At 39.1% G+C, this 17,598-nt stretch overlaps 1 protein-coding gene across 1 annotated transcript; it reads left to right on the forward strand.

The window, feature by feature from the left end:
• Nucleotides 1–6,192: 6,192 nt before the first annotated feature.
• Nucleotides 6,193–9,981, forward strand: LOC109242990 (uncharacterized protein K02A2.6-like). Its single transcript, XM_019409884.1, has 3 exons — nt 6,193–6,385; nt 6,923–7,398; nt 9,970–9,981. Exons 1-3 carry the CDS (start codon nt 6,193–6,195, stop codon nt 9,979–9,981), a joined length of 681 nt encoding a protein of 226 aa, XP_019265429.1.
• Nucleotides 9,982–17,598: the final 7,617 nt, after the last annotated feature.

Genomic DNA, 17,598 nt, shown 5'->3' on the forward strand with positions numbered 1-17,598 from the left:
TGTCCCGCATGTACTTTTAAATTTTCAGTTTTGAGTATTACTTTACTTTACAAGCTGTGTTATTGCTTATTTCGAGTCTGTATGTTTCCTTTAATAGGCGTCAGTCCTTTTAAGCCCCTATAATAGAAAAACCAAAAAGATTTTGTTTAATGAAAAAAAGAAAAGCCCCAAAAAAAGTTCTTTTATTTCGCATTTATTTTTTGAACTACGTAATGATCTGATTCATGCGGCGTCGTGATACGTAGGCAAAATCCTCATCGGATTCGATCATAGTTATAGAGAACCTGAGTAAAAATAAACCAAATGAAGGGAGAGAAAAGAAAAATCAAATGAAAAAGAGTGGAGAAATAAAAGAGAAAAAGAAAGAAAAGATTCAGGATTTGAAAGTTGATAAAAGAAATAGCAAGGTCGGGATGAGACATGCAGCCGTTGCAAACATTTAGACATATTTAACTGTTCAGGTGCATTGCATCTCCCAATATACGATTCTCTATGTGTTAAATGTCACGAACTAACCGGTTTGTTGTGTATGCTATTAAGAATTGGCTTCAAACCCTTATTTCACGAGATATAAAGGAAGTATCGCCATGACATCAGAAAGTCACCTACCTATCATTGAGCCCGAAGACAGCCCGACATTAGTTATCCCGCAACCAGAATCAGCGGTTGTTGAGGAAAATAGAAGGCTACGATGCCATGTGTAAGAAATGTGGGACGCATGGTCCAATGGCAGGGAGCCACCCAATGCTATCCCTGGATTCCCTGAATTGATCCCCAGGATGGGAGGAACTACCAATGTGCCTATTCCACTAACCAACCCATTCATCCCGTTTGGGTACCCCACCATGTCGGCCAATTTTACTGGTACGCTTTCTGAGGTTCGCCCCCAGCACCATATTAAGGAATAGCATCTACAGTGTTCACAGCACCGCCAGCCTCTACTATGGCGCAACCAACACTACCTCGACAAAGCTTTGAACCATCAACTTTCACTTTCGAAACACCCCAATTTCAATTTGACTCCGCTCGGGCCCAAATTCCTATCCTCAGCACCCACAATGTGAGTCTCCCATAGAACATGAGAAAGCCGTGAGAAATTCTGAACAAGAAGAGATAGCATGAAAACTGAAGAGCATCGAGCAAAGCTCAAGAATATGCAGGGCCTGAGTGGCCACAAGAGCGTTTCCTATGCTGATCTGTGCATGTTCTCTCACGTGCATTCACCCGTTGGTTTCAAAATGCAAAAGTTCGAAAGATATGATGGGCATGGAGACCCGATCGCTCACTTAAAATGATATTGTAACCAGTTGAGAGGTGCTGGTTGAAAAGAGGAGCTACTAATGGCCTATTTCGGAGAGAGCCTTACCGGAATTGCTTCTGAGTGGTATATGGACCAAGATATCTCCCATTGGCACATATGGGATGATATATCCCATTGGCACATATGGGATGACCTGGCCCGGGATTTTGTAAGGCAGTTTCAATATAATGTGGACATCTCTCCCGACAAGAATTCTTTGACCAACTTCAAAAAGAAAGCCTCGGAAAGTTTTCGTGAATACGCTATCAAATGGCGTGAACAAGCGGCCAGGGTAAAACTACCGATGGATGAGGCCGAGATGGTCAATGTCTTCTTACAGGCCCAAGAGGCCGATTATTTCCAAAACATGATGTCTGCCATGGGCAAACCATTTGCGGAGGCCATAAAGATTGGAGAAATGGTAGAAAATGGCCTGAAAACAGGCCGCATCATAAGTCAATCAGCTATAAGAGCCACTTCCCAAGCCATCCAGAGCGGCTCGGGAGGTTTAGCAAACCGGAAGAAGAAAGAAGAATGAGCCATGACGGCTTCAAGCTTGAGAAACTCTTGTCAGCCCCGAGATTATTTTGGTCCCATTTCCAGGACCCCGCAGCATTACCACCTCCACCAGTATGCAACATATGCTATGGCCCCGCATCCTTATACGGTAATGAATGCCCAACATACGCACGGCCACAACAATATTATAACAAAAATAGAGCTCCACCTCCAACAAAATAACCCTCCTAACCAAGCTCCGTATAGTCCTCGTCCACCACAGAACAATTACCCATATAACACACGCCCCCGTGAACCACCTAGGAGGGCTGACTTCACCCCTACTGCAGAGTCTTATTCCAGCCTATTCCCGCATTAGTCCAAATGGGTCTGTTGCAACCTATATCTCCAAACGGACAGGATGCGGAATCACCATCTTACCGACCAGGTACCAGGTGTGCTTATCACTCAGGGGCGGAAGGGCATGACACTGAAGATTTTTGGACCCTTAAGAGAGCAGTCGAGAATCTGATAGAACAGAAGCGGGTTAGTGCTAAGGGAAGAGTAAGTCCCTAATGTAACCAATAACCCGTTACCGGCTCACAACAATGGGCCAGTTATCGGGATGATCTGTGAGGACAAAGAACTCGGCCTAGCATTAAAAGCTATCATTGCCATCGCCGACCTAGAAAAGAAACCCAAAGTAGTGGCAAAACAGGCTAGAAATGAGAAGAAGATAAATTCCACTCCCCAAAATGCAGAAAAGGCGGTAGAAACAAAGACAGGGGCAACACCTGCCAAAGATGCCATTCTTTACGTTCCTAGGGCCCCCAGGAGGGAACAACTCATGTTGAGCCCTCCTAAAAGATTTGAACAAAAGAAAGCCACACTGAATGTGCCAAAGATGTATGTACCAAAAGGGACTTACGTGGTGTGAAGACCAACAACTCCACCCAGGTTGGATGAGCCTGTGGTCATTAGCCGCGCACCACAGAAACCCATAAGAGACCCAATTGTCGTCCCTTGGAATTACAATAAGACAGTGGTCACATACAAAGGAAAGGAAGTTATGGGAGAAGTAAATGAAACAAACCAATCTGGAAGTATCTCAACCCAGAAGAATTGAACAAAACAAAGCATAAGCGATTTCCACTCAAGAAGCCGGTTAGCGTTGAAAAAGCGGAGGAATTTTTCCAGAAGATGAAAACCTCAGAGTACGCTGTAATTGATCAACTTAGAAAGGCTTCCTCCCAGGTTTCACTTTTGTCCTTGCAGATAAGCTCAAATGAACATCAAAAAGTGCTTCTAAAGACGTTGAATGAGGCATATGTTCCGAATCTCCTTCAGCCGAAATGACTTGCCTCCAGAAGGAGCCGCCCACAACAAAGCCCTTTACTTGACTCTCAAGTGTGAAGGATATTATGTGAAAAGGGTTATGTTAGACGGTGGGTCTGGAGTTGATATTTTCCCTCTATCAACATTACAAAGGATGGAAATTGAGAATGAGAGGATCAGACGTAACAATATTTGCATACATGCTTTCGACGGTGTCAAGCGGGATACGATAGGGGAAATTAGCTTGGTCCTAACTATTGGCCCTGTAGATTTTGAAGTAACATTCCAAGTTCTAGACATGGACACTTCCTATAACTTTCTCTTAGGAAGACCATGGATCTATGCCGCGGGAGTCGTGCCCTCTACTCTCCACCAAATGGTCAAGTTCGAACATGAAAACCAAGAAATAGTTGTCCACGGAGAAGATGAACAGTCAATCTACAGGGACCCGTCAGTCCCATGCTTGGAGGCTAGAGAGGGTAGTGAACACATCGTCTACCAAGCCTTTGAAATCGTGGTCGCCGACCAGTGCGAGGAAGGAACCCCATGTCCTCAACCCTACTTATCGAACGCATCAATCATGGTTTCCAGTGAAATGATCAAACATGGGTACAAGCTTGGGAAAGGGCTCGGGGTATCCTTACAAGGCATCACAGAGCCCGTCACTTTGATGGTCAACGAGAAGTTCTTTGGCATATGTTTTCAAGCTACCGAGGCCGACTAAAATGGGCTGATGAATGAAGGAAAAATGGGTGGGCCCTGCCTCAGCCAGTCCCGCACCTCGCCAGGTCATTTGTTAAGCCAAGGTATATAGAAGAAGAAGAAGAAGAGGCCTTCACGACCGAAGAAATTGAGGATATCTGTGGGGCAATGAGGCAAATGTTGTACGAGGTTCACATGGTCCAACCGGGCGAAGGCTCAAGCACTGCTGAGGTGCAATACATGGGGCCAAATGCTAAACTTTAAAATTGGAAAGCTACTCCATTCCTAGTCAGGCGGGAATCCCGGTAGTTTAGTCTTGCCATCTTTTCTGCATTCCAATTATTTCAGGGTATAATCAAATGTTTTTAGTTTGTTGTCTTTTGATTCCGATGTAAACCCTTCTATTTTCAAATTCAATAAAATGAAATCAATATTTCATCGACTATGAATCTCTTTCTATTATTCTTTCTGATTTTGTTATTTTTCGTATCTTTCTCTTTTCAGTTGTAATAATGCGGACTTAAATAACATGACATGCATGCAGACTTCATGCCCAGATCCTAACACGCTGTCTAACTGTGAAATAATGAATCAAGAACTGGAATACGACGAAGATGAGGCTTTTAGGGAAATAAATCGAGAACTCGAACAATTTTGAGGATAAACCTAAGCCAAACTTAAACAACTAAGCCATTCAATTTGGGTAGTCTAGAAGAGATCCGGGAAACCATGATAAGCATTCACGCCAATGAAAGAACTAGAGATGCATTGATCCAGCTTTTGTTCGAATTCAAAGACACGTTTGCATGGTCCTATGATGATATGCCAAGACTGAGTGTTGATTTGGTAGTACATAAATTGCCAACTTTTCCTAGTTGCCCACCTGTCCAACAAAAGCAGAGAAAGTTTAAGATGGTCATCAGTGATAAGATCAAGGAAGAAGTCACCAAACAGTTAAAAGCTGGTGTGATCCGAGTGGTCCGATACACCACGTGGTTGGCTAATGTGGTCCCAGTACCGAAGAAGGACGGGAAAACCCGAGTGTGCGTTGATTATCGGGATTTGAACAAAGCAAGCCCAAAGGACAACTTTCCATTGCCAAACATCCATATTCTTGTCGACAATTGTGCCAAACATGAGATACAGTCTTTTGTGGATTGTTATGCTGGGTACCACCAGGTTCTAATGGATGAAGAAGACGTAGAAAAGATGACTTTCACCACACCCCGGGGGCACCTACTATTATCGGGTCATGACGTTTGGTTTAAAAAATGCCGAGGCAACTAATATGAGGGCTATGACTGCCATCTTCCATGACATGATGCACCAGGAAATTGAGGTGTATGTGGATGACGTGATCATTAAATACAAAATGCAGGACGACCATGTGCGGGATCTGGGAAAGTTCTTCGAGCGTCTGCCCAAATATGACTTAAAATTAAATCCAGCTAAGTGTACATTCGGAGTTCTATCTAGGAAACTTCTGGGTTTTATAGTCAGTCGGAGGGGTATCGAGTTAGATCCAATAAAGATAAAGTCTATCCGGGATTTACCACCTCCGAGAACCAAGAAAGAAGTCATGAGTCTATTGGGAAGATTGAATTACATCAGCAGGTTCATTGCTTAGCTGACTACTACGTGTGAGCCCATATTTATGTTGTAGAAGAAAGATGCGGCAATTAAATGGACGGATGAGTGTCAAGAAGCTTTAGATAAAATCAAAGAATATTTTTCAAATCCGCCGGTGTTGGTTCCGCCTAAGCCTGGAAGGCCTTTGTTTTTATACTTGACGGTCTTGGAGAATTCTTTTGGTTGCATCCTCGGGCAACATGATGCGGCCGGGAAGAAAGAGCAAGCCATATACCACTTGAGCAAGAAATTTACTGTTATGAAGCCAAATACACGTTGCTGGAAAGAACTTGTTGTGCTCTAACTTGGGTCGCTCAGAAGCTTAGGCATTACTTGTTGGCCTATACCACATAATTCATAACCAGATTGGACCCCCTGAAGTACATATTCCAAAAATTTGATGCCCACGGGAAGGCTAGCAAAATGGAAAATCCTTCTCACTGAGTTCGAAATTGTTTATGTCACGCGCACGCCGATCATTTAGCTAAGAACCAAGTTGATGATGAATACCAGCCCCTAAGTACTTACTTCCCGGACGAGGAAGTGAATTCAGTTGAAGTAATTCCAGAAGGCACCAATGCTTGGAAAATGTTCTTTGATGGAGCTGTAAATGCAAAAGGTTTCGGGATTGGGGAAATTTTGATTTCGCCCGCTGGTCAGCACATCCAGCCACAGCCCAGCTCTGGTTCTTCTGTACAAACAACACCGCTGAGTATGAAGCCTGCATTATGGGCATGAAGCTTATCCCATACAAGCAACATGTGGAAGATCTAAGCAAACGATTCAAGTCTATTGAATTCAGGTACATCCCTCGATTCCACAATGAGTTAGCTGATGCGCTAGCTACCTTAGCGGCAATGTTGCGATATCCGGGTAATGTCCATATTGACCCATTGGAGATCCAAATTCGAGAAAGACATGGTTATTGCATACAGTTAAAATAGAACCAGATATTCAGCCATGGTATCATGATATCAAAAGTTTTTTGAAAGCAAAGGAATATCCCGAGCAAGCCAGTGGAGACCAAAAGAGAACCATTAGAAGGCTAGCTAGCAGTTTCTTCTTGAGCGGAGAGGTCTTGTACAAAAGAACTCTGGATTTTGAATCTTTTAAGGTGCATAGATGCCCAAGAGGCTGGAAAGATCGTGAACGAAGTGCATTCGGGAGCATGTGGGCCCCACATGAACGGATATGTCCTTGCAAAGAAAATCCTTCGGGCGGGTTATTATTGGATGACCATGGAGAAGGATTGCTTCAGTTTTGTCCACAAGTGCCATCAGTGTCAGATACAAGGTGACCTGATTCATGCATCGCCTTCAGAGTTGCATCCTATGTCAGCACCTTGGTCGTTCGTTGCCTGGGGCATGGATATCATTGGGCCGATTGAACCAAAGGATTCAAATGGGCACAGATTCATCCTGGTCGCCATTGATTATTTCACAAAATGGGTTGAAGCAGTCACTTTCAAAGTCGTCACCAAGAAAGCGGTGGTAGACTTCGTACATTCCAATATCATTTATCGTTTTGGTATTCCTAAAACTATCATTACAGACAATGCTGCAAATCTGACTAGCCATTTGATGAGGGAGGCATGCAAAAAATTTAAGATCACGCATCGTAACTCTACCCCTTATCGGCCTAAAGCTAATGGTGATGTTGAAGCAGTAAACAAGAATATCAAGAAGAACCTCAGGAAACTGATCCAAAGTTCTAGACAATGGCATGAAAAGCTCCCTTTTGCATTATTAGGATATTGCACAACCGTGCGCACATCATTTGGGGCAACACCCTATTTATTGGTTTATGGCACTGAAGCCGTAATACTTGCAGAAGTTGAGATTCCCTCTCTTCGAATCATTGTTGAAGCCGAGATTAAGGATGATGAATGGGTCAAGACCCATTTAGAATTAACCATGATTGACGAAAAGCGGATGGTCGTAGTTTGCCACGGGCAGTTGTATCAACAAAGAATGGCACGTGCTTACAACAAGAAAGTGTGGCCTAGAAACTTTGAAGTGGGGCAACTCGTTCTGAGACGTATTCTCCCGCATCATGAGGACGCAAAAGGAAAGTTTGCTCCAAATTGGAAAGGCCCATACATTGTAAGAAAACTGCTGCCAAAAGGAGCATTGTATTTGGGAGACATCGAAGGAAATGATCCCGAAACAGCTGTTAATGTTGATGCGGTCAAAAGGTATTATGTTTGACCCTTTTACACGATTTTAATACTGTCCGATTGGGATGACGAAGGCTTTCATTTCTCGCTACCCAAACACTATCAACCCTTTTCAAACCCTTTGAGCCAGTTACTCTTCTTTGATTACCCTATTTGGAACCAAGAAGTTGTTATAAAAAAATCATGAAGCAAAACAAAACAAAAGATAAACAAAAAAAAAGTTTTCCTTCAACTACGTACGACTTAATTCCGAAAGGATACGTAGGCAGCCTCTCTCTAGGGTTCAGTCACATCAAAACAAAAATCCACATTTCCCCAAAGTCGAAACTGGGGCAGAAGTTACAATGATCCGGTAATAGTTTTTGCCTGAAAGGTTCCAAAGTTATAATTCAATTCAAATTCTTTTTATCCAAACCATGTTCAAGTCCTTCAGATCAATTGGTAAAGATGTTCAAATTGAAAGGTATGGTTACTTGGATCTGATACAATCAAACGAGAGAAATAAAATGAGAGAGTATTATTGGTGAAAACCCACACGGGCACCATAGGGCGATGGTAAGTAGAGAAATTGAAAATAAGAAGTCTTGTTAGTGAAAACTCGCAAAGAGCACTATGAGGCGACCGTGAGAAGAGAAATGAGAGAGGTCAGCTGGTGAAAACCCACAAAGGGCGCCACTGATCGAAAAGGAGATCATCACAGCCATCGGTATCGACAGAGTCCTGGAAAGGTTTCTCAGTTTTGAGGTACGAGTTATGATGAATTTATGAGAGTTGGACGATTTACACAAATCAGACGTCCAGTCCAAGAGGCATGTCATGTTCATTAAGTCCGCATGCACTCCAGATAAGTCCTTTTTTTCTTCCCCCGAAAGGGATACCTCTCGTCTAAGTTCTTTTGTCCATTTCATTGTTGGTTTTTCTTTGAATCCCTTTCGGTCTAATTCTATTTCAAAACTAAGACAAAGAAAAGATAGCGAGATTGGTTTACAGGGTATTTGTTTGACACAAGCCAGTATTCAAGAAGGCACCCAGCCTCGGCAGGTGCATTGAGTCGACTTCGACTGGCCATGATGGTCGATGCTTTGAAATCAAAATCTCCTGAAAGAAAGGAAATCAAAGTCAAATGCTCACAAAGGAAAAATAAAGTTGAAAAGGTCAAGTCCCATATGATTAACCATCATGTTAGAGTTTTGGAAAAGTCAAGATCCCCAAGTTTAGGAATGAAACCAATCCCCAGAGAGCAAGCAAGCAATGAAGATCTTTATCGAAGGAGCCGGGCCGAGATCGAGTGACTGAAACGCTCAAGACCACAAAAACCAACCATTGTTTCAAACTGACAAATTGTTCTTTGCTTGAAAAATAGGAAAAAACAGGTGTAATTCAAAGCAACCTTGCAAGAAGTAGGTGCAACAAAAGCAAACCACGCAGAAACTAAAATGGTTCTACAGCAATAATCAATCCAAAAAGGAAGTCTCCTCCAAATTCTTTCCTGCATTTTACTCATTCTCTTAAATAGAAATGATGGAAAATGAAAAGAAAAGAAAAGAAAAGAAGAAAAGTTCAAAGCCATGGTAGTATAAGGTCTCCAATCCCTAACTGCATTTTCCCAACATAGGGTCTCACTCCCTAGTTGATGCCAGCATAACCTAATAACTTTCCAACATAGGGTCCCAATCCCGAGTTGATTCCAGCACAACCTAATGATTTTCCAACATAGGGTCCCACTTCCTAGTTGATGCCAGCATAACCTGATGACGTTTCCAACATAGGATCCCACTCCTTAGTTGATGCTAGCATAACCCGATGACTTTCCAACGTAGGGTCCCACTCCCTAGTTGATGCCAGCATAACCCGATGATTTTCTAACATAGGGTCACTCCCTAGTTGATACCAGCATAACCTGATGACTTTTCCAACATAGGGTTCCACTCTTTAGTTGATGCCAGCATAACCTGATGACTTCCCAACATAGGGTCACACTCCCTAGTTGATGATAGCATAACCTGATGACTTTCCAACATAGGGGCCCTAGTTGATGCCAGCATAACCCGATGACTTTCCAACATAGGGTCGCCATTCCCTAGTTGATACCAGCATAACCTGGTGATATTCCCAACATAGGGTTTCCAATCCCTAGTTGATTTTACTTTTTAGACATAGGGTCTCCACTCCCTAATCTCTTTTTCCCAAGGATACACAATCCTGACTTTTATTGCTTTCAATAATGAAGTAGTATAGAGTTTTTGTTACAAATAACTAACGAAATTTTCCTAGTAAAAACTAGGGCAGGAAAATCTCGTTAGTTTCGTTTGTTTTGATTTCTGAGCAGGTTATACCTTAAAGTACTGGGTTCGAGACAACCAAAAGAAGAAGTCTCAATCCAGAGTAAAAGAAAAGAAGAAAAAGAAAAGTTAAACCCAAAGTACAAAAGTGGGGAAGATATGGACTACTCAAGACAAGATTAAAGCCACCAATTTGCATGTCTCGTCATGATCCGAAAAAGATGAAGAAGATTGAACCAGCACCTGCAGCTAACAAGCATCAAGATCCAGATCAGAGTCTACATAAAGAACTAGTTATTACTCAAGACTAAGCTTCGAAAATTTACAGATAGGAATCTTGTAACTCGTAGCTGATAGGTTTAGTTAGTTTTCTTCATTTTTACTTTGGTGTAATAAGGAGTTCAATAGCAGTAGCAGCAGTGAAATCACAGCTTTCCGGTAGTCCCAGCTACCAAAACTTCCAAAACTACACTGACCTGATTCCTTTATAGCCAAGGATATGTAGGCAACCTTTAAAGCAAGGTTCGTTCAAACTTTTTTGAAACGCTTCTCATGGAGTATCCAAACGGGTGAAATTCGTTCGTGACTGCTCACTTTGTCTTTGCCCGAAAACTCTTCGTGTTTCCGAGCAAAGAAGGGCAGCTGTGAGCATGTAATTTTTACCTTATTAAAATATTCCTATAAAATTAATAAATAAATTTGCCCTATTTATTTTTAGATTTTCTTAAGGATTTTTTGGCATTTATTTGGAATTATTGCATTTTAGTTGCATCTATTTTTATTTATTTCTAAAAGTTATGAAAAAACTAACAAAAAATATTTAAACCTTCATCATCTTGCATTATTAGGTTTTTAATTTAATTTAATGCCTATTTCTCCTTCGGGGTAGGGGTAAGGTCTGCGTACACACTACCCTCCCCAGACCCCACTAGTGGGATTTCACTGGATCGTTGTTGTTATTGTAATCACTTCATTAAAAGAAAATAAAATAAAAAATTATTTCTTTTGACATTTTTAACTTTTAGTATTAATTTAGCAATTTCTCCTTTTTAAATCTAAGATTGACTAATTATGTAAATAATACAAATAGATAATTAGTTAAATTTTATAAATTAAGATGATTTAGTACTTAATCTAGGGTTTATTTAAATTAATTAGCTTTTAAAATTAAAAATGGGGGTCTTGGCCGAATCGGGCCAATTTAAATTAGCCAAACCTCAAACTTAACCCAAAAAACCCAAGCCCAGCCCCCATCTCTCCCTAAACGGCACCGTTTCCTCCCCCTAAAATCTTGACCGTCGATCTCTAATAGATCTAACGGTCCTGAACTCCCCTCCACCTAAGTATAAAAATGTCCTAAACCCTTCACCACTCCCCCCCCCCCCCCCATTTCCAAACTCTCCCACTCTCTCACATCTCTCTCTCAATTCCCCAAACCCTAGCCTCCCCAAATCCTTAAACGCCCCATCTCCCTCCACCTTAAACCACCACCAAACCCGAGCCGCCTCTCCACCCTTCGCCTAGAGCCACCGGCCGAAAATCGCCTCCGCCGATCGGACTTAACCAAATAACCCCAAACCAACTTCAATCAAATCCCCTTTTCCTCCTCTACCCCACCCCACCAACCAAACCCACAAAAAACAAACAAATCTAAACCTAAGAAATGGCTGAAACCCTAACGCCACCCTAACCCCGCCGCCGGAAATCGCCTAAGGCGGCGGTGGACCTGTAAAATCCCTTAAACTCACACCATACACTCTTCTCACCTCCCTGAACCTCACCCTACCAATCAAATCCCCAAAAACCCCACCAAAATCCCTAGATCTTAAATCTAAAAATCTTGAAAGCCTAGATCCGCTCCCTTTCAATTTTTCTAGTTCGTTTAAAGATCCCCGTGCCAATATCTCCCATCAAGGATCTCAAATCCCATATGGGTGTATTGGCATGAGGGTTTTAGCGGCTAGAGCTGATATGTTCTCCAAAAAAAAATTATAAAAAAAAAGAGCTTAACCTAGTTTGTATAATAATCCTCACGACAAGAATATTCACTCAGGATCTTAGATTCTGAGAGAGAGTCTTGGCGCGAGGGTTTTTAGCAACTAGATCTAAAAAAGAGGAGTTCTTCAGCTTTTAATTTATTTTTCTGTCTTTTCTGTTTTCCTTTATTTTATTATTATTGTTTGTGTTTATTTCCAGTATTGTTGTTCTATTTTTGTTTACTGTTATTTGTTTATTGTTATTTATTTACTATTTTTAGTTTCCTTATTAGTAATTATTATTGTCAGTTATATTCTGTTTAAATTAATTAATTAATTAAAATAGACTTAATTAATAAATAAAATCAAGGCTTAAATGTATTTTGTTATGTATTTTATTTGTTATTTCATTTATATTAATTAATTAGTTAAAACGGATTTAATAAAGATAAAGTAAAAAATAGTGTTAAATTAATTTATTTTTCCATTTTTACTTTCTGTTTACTGTTATTCTTTTTCGTTTCTGTTGTTGTTTATTTACTATTTCCTTTTATTTATTTTTATTAATTGATTGGGCCTGGCATGCCCATAGCTTTGCTAAAAAAAACACTTAAGAGCCCAAGCTCTTCAGGCCAAGAGTCACTTGACTCAGGCCTAGAACTAATCTGGGTCTGAGGTAATTTCAAGACCTTTAAGGGTCAATTTTGGAAACCTAATTCTGAAAATCATTCAGAAAGTACTAGAACTTTCTAGAATAGGGACAACTGTCCCAATGCTGAGTAGGAAAATAGGATAAGGTCCAAAAATATCCAGAAATAGGACACTTGTCCATTTTCTGAGATAAGGAGGATACTAGAAATGGGACAGCTGTCCATTTCTGTCAAAAAAGATACCTTTTCCCTTATTTTTACAGAATTCTGGCAGATTCTTTTGTACCCTAATTCTTATCCCTTTTCACTCCCTCACTCTATATAAACACTGACCCTTTTCTCATTTTACACACATTTTTTATATAGACCTGAATACACTAAAATAGCTACACATTTGAGACACACACTGAAAAACACAGAAAAATTTCCTGAAAATATACTTATTTGGCACTGCTTTAGGAGTCTCTTTCTTTCACTTTTAGCAAGTAACTCCTACTGGTTTCATACTATTTTTTCTAGGATTTCTGGGTTTTAATCTGAAGCTGTTTTGGTTTCCTGTTTGGGTTTTCTTGATACTGCTCTTACTCAAGTTTTCAGAGACCTATTTTCTTTACCTGTTTGTTTTTCTTGCTGCTGTCAAGGTATTTTTTTCTCAACAAATGTAAAGTTTCATTTTTGCTACATCATGACTTGCATTTGTTGGTTCTCATAAATATGTATTTGTTTGAATACTGCATGAATCATGTTGTTTGAAGTTGTATGGTGTAAGTTTGTGTAGAGTTAGTTATTTACATTGTTAGGTGATTTAAGTCATGTTAGCTTTATATTTAAGTATTGCAAAAAAAAATTCTAAAGCTTCATACATTTATAAAATCTGTATGTTCGTATGCAACAGTATCACAGAAATCATTTTCTAGAAAATTTTGTGAGAATAGTAATATGCAGTTTGGTTATCATTGTTCAGTTAGCAAAAATGTAATAATTTAATTTTTACTGCATTTTCTTGTGCGATAAATTAGTTTAATAGATTAGCAACTTTACCATACCATTTTTTTTAATAATCAAATAATTCTGATTGCTGTTAGTTTAAAGTCATAAAAAACCGAATTTTACAAGTTTGCTAAATAGTAACCATAATACATTTTCAGGCCCAAAATCAATTAGGTTCATGGAATTGTATTCTGATTTTGTACTAAAAAAATAAATTGATCAATGGCCTTTATACTTTTTAAATATAAATGAGCTTTAAACCTAGCACTTTGACATAAGAAAATAAAGACTTAGGCAAATCAGTAGGAAAATTATCCAAAATTTAACAAAAATTTCAATTTGTTAAAAAACCCTTTTTACTTCTATTTTAAAAGATAAACAAAATATAGGTAAAACTTTACAAATTTCATTATAAAATTTTTTCTCAAACTCCTTCACACAAATATGCATTGGGCTAGAGTTCACTTGGACTCATTATTATCATGCCCAAATCTTATCTTTTAAATTCATTTATTTGTCCACAAATGGATATTGGGCCAGAGTCATTTGGACTCATTAGTAGGCCCGAATCTTCCTGAATTAAATGTGTTTAACTGATTGAATGCTTAATAACATTGTCTTGCCCGATTCATCCAGACTCAGTCAGGCCCAAGTCCTTTAGATTTAAATTCATTAGTTGTTTGAGTAATAGACAATATATGTCTTGGGCTAGAGTCCATTTGGACTCAGTCCTTGTCAGGCCCCAAACATTTAAATCTGGGCCTGCCTGGTAGTTAATACGTAAGCTGGCCCATTAATTAAATAACTGTCTCACATAGTTTTTGAATCTTTACACCTAGTTAAATGACATGGGGTACTTAGCTTAGAGACATAATCACAACTTTAGGTACACTTTAAATTGAATTAATTATTACAATTATGTACTCGCATGTGTGACATTGTTGTGATGCCCAAGATAAACCAAGGTATACGTTCGCGTGACCATGGTCAAATATTTAGTACATAAAATTCATTAATCATATACTCGTAGAAATGCTTTAGGCGCGGTTTTTAAATTGCTATCATGATTACGATTCTTTCAAATAAATTCAAAGTATGTGTTCGCGCAACTTTGACCAAACCTTTTTCTTAAATAAACTAAATGTTAGGAATCGAGTATATGTACGCGTAACTCATCTTAAGTTAATACGGATATTCAAGTTATTAATAGCGGTTAAAAGGTAAAATAAACATAGGACCTAAAATGAGTAATTAGACAAAATAGGCCAAGTATAAATTGCTAAGTGACCGTGCTAAAATCACGGAACCCAAAAATGCTTAACCCCTTCTCACGGGTTAACAGAATTTCTTACCTAGTCTTTCTAGCTTCGCAGACTTTAAACAAAGTCAAATTTTCTTCGATTTGGGATTTAAAATAAATCGGTGACTTGGGACACCATAAAATTATCCCAAGTGGCTACTCTAAAATTGAATAAATAATCCTATTTCGATTAATGTCACTTAAATTGGAAAAACTCCCTTATATCCCCTTCGGGTAAAAAGGATGTGTGACAGTTGATATAAACCTTTCCTCCTCTAGTCTACTTTTTCTTTTACTTTTGAAATCGGCTAGATAGCCAGTTATTTTAAAATAGTTTTTCTTAAGATGACCTTTATATCCACAATGCTCACAAATGATCCCCGGCCTTTTACCTTTAAAATATTGACCCCTTCCTGCTAGCATGGTAAGTGGTTCCCTATGTGTATCAACCAAACCTAAGGACCTTTGACTCTCTTCCTAACTGACTATTGCATACGCTTCATTAACAGTCACTACATGCCTCTTTTCAAGCACATTACTCCTTATATCACTATAGCTTTCATTTAGTCACATAAGAAAGTGCAGCAAACACTGTGACCTCAAATGTTCAACTGAAGATCTAGACCGCTCACAATCACACGAGGACAGGAGTACTAATACATCAAGTTCATCTCATAAATCCTTCATTTTAGAGTAACAAGTAGTTATAGAGTCAGTACCTTGTCTCAATGTTGTAATGATTATGTTGTCCAAAGGTGATAAATTCTAGTCAAATCTGATCTATCAAACCTCTCCTGGAAATCGCTCCAGACTTTTCTCGCATTCGAAGCATAGACAATGATTGGCATCAATTCACTCGTTACAGTGCTTCATATCCACGACAACATAATTGCATTGCATTTTTCCACTGTTCTGCCAATTCGCCTCTGTACGTGCTCTTCACACAAGTTCCGTCCACAAAACCTAGTTTACTCTTTCTGCGGAGCGCCAATTTCATCGACCTGCTCCATAGCGCGTAAATTTCCGGCCCTGTGAGCTTGAGCGATATTAGTACAAGTCTAGCAGCATCTGAGGGTTGCAAAAATAGCGGATGATTGTGATCTAGTGAGGCGACTTCATTTACTGCCATAGCTGATTAGATCAGAGTTCCAACGAGCTTCGATTCTTCAAATTTCTTCCTAATTCTGATGAATTCACGATCGCCGCTCTGATACCATGATAAATTCAGCTCAATTCATTAGGAATAGTACACATGCAAGCAAAACAATATCGAAGGAGAAGGAGAAGGAGGGAAGAAATGGAGAGATGCAGAAATGAGATAAAAAAGATGAGCTAGTTTTCTTTCTTTGGTGTTCATTACACGTGAGTGGTCCCTTTTATAAGCCACTTAACCGACTCCAATTAACTCCTCATTCCTATTTACACTTTAGTCCCTCAACTAGTTACAAGTACGTCTCAGTCTAGTCTATACAATAATAAAATTTCCTCCAAAACCACGTCAAATCTTTTCGAAACTCACTATTGATATTTAGACTCCTCAAAAGATCCCTAACAATAACCAATAACGCTCACTTGAAACAAAATCACACCTTCACAAACTCCGAGTTTTTTAAACTTAAAGCTCAAGCTTCAATACTCGTTAATGGAGTATTTCAGATATTTTTACGACATAGGTGGGGAAAGTAGTGATTTGTTTCGAGTGAGTGCTATTGAATTTTATTGTGGGATCTTTTGAAGAGTCTAAGCTAGTAGTTGGACATAAATTTGGTTGAAACTTGAAAAAAGAGTTATTGAAGTTGTATATAGAAATAATTTTCGGAAGTTGAAGTTGTGTTTGGACATGTATTTTATTTTAAAAAAAGTTGAAGTAATGTGAGTGGAAGAAAAAATTTCACCCAAGAGGAACTTGAAATTTTTTGTAACTTTTTTTTTTTCAAAACTGATCATATTCTATGAACAAACAATACATATTTTTCAAGATGTTTTGAAAAAAATAGTAGCCAAAATCTATAGCCAAACGAAAATTAAATCTCAAATTTTAGGGAGTTTGGAGAAGATTTGTGGTTCTTGATCAAATTTTAGATTTGAGATTGAGATTAAAGGTGAAAATTTCAGATTTATATGTCTATAATAGTTTTTTAGTAAGTTTATACTAAACGATCTGGACGTGACAAAAGAAATAGTTTTGATTTATTCGCTATAAAAATATCATGATGATACGTGTCAAATGTATTTCTATTTCTCTTAAATCAGGACGCAATTAAATACCAGAGACGGAGCATTATAGCCTGTTTGGCCAAGCTTTTTTTGGCCAAAAGTGCTTTTTTTTTTTTGTCAAAAGCATATTTGGCCAAAAATTGAGGGGTTTGGCCAAACTTTTGGAAGGAAAAAAACTGCTTTTGAGGAGAAGCAGAAGCAGTTTTGGAGAAGCAGAAAAAAGTAGCTTCTCTCCAAAAGCACTTTTTTGAGAAGCACTTTTGAGAAAAATACACTTAAAAGCAGTTTTTTAAAGCTTGGCCAAACACTAATTGCTGCTCATAAGTGCTTTTCAAACTAATTAGCCAAACACAAACTGCTTCTCACCAAAATTATTTTTGAGAAAAGCACTTTTAAAAAAAAGCACTTATTAAAATAAGCTGATTTTTGCAGCTTGGCCAAACGGGGGATTAGGTAGCCTTTAGTAAGGTTCGGTATTTTTGAACCCGAAAAAAAAAAAGTTACGGTATTTGGGTGAAAAATTCGTTCTCCATTGGGACAAAG

The sequence above is a fragment of the Nicotiana attenuata genome, unplaced genomic scaffold, assembly GCF_001879085.1.
Source record: "Nicotiana attenuata strain UT unplaced genomic scaffold, NIATTr2, whole genome shotgun sequence".
In the NCBI taxonomy this organism is placed as follows: domain Eukaryota; kingdom Viridiplantae; phylum Streptophyta; class Magnoliopsida; order Solanales; family Solanaceae; genus Nicotiana; species Nicotiana attenuata.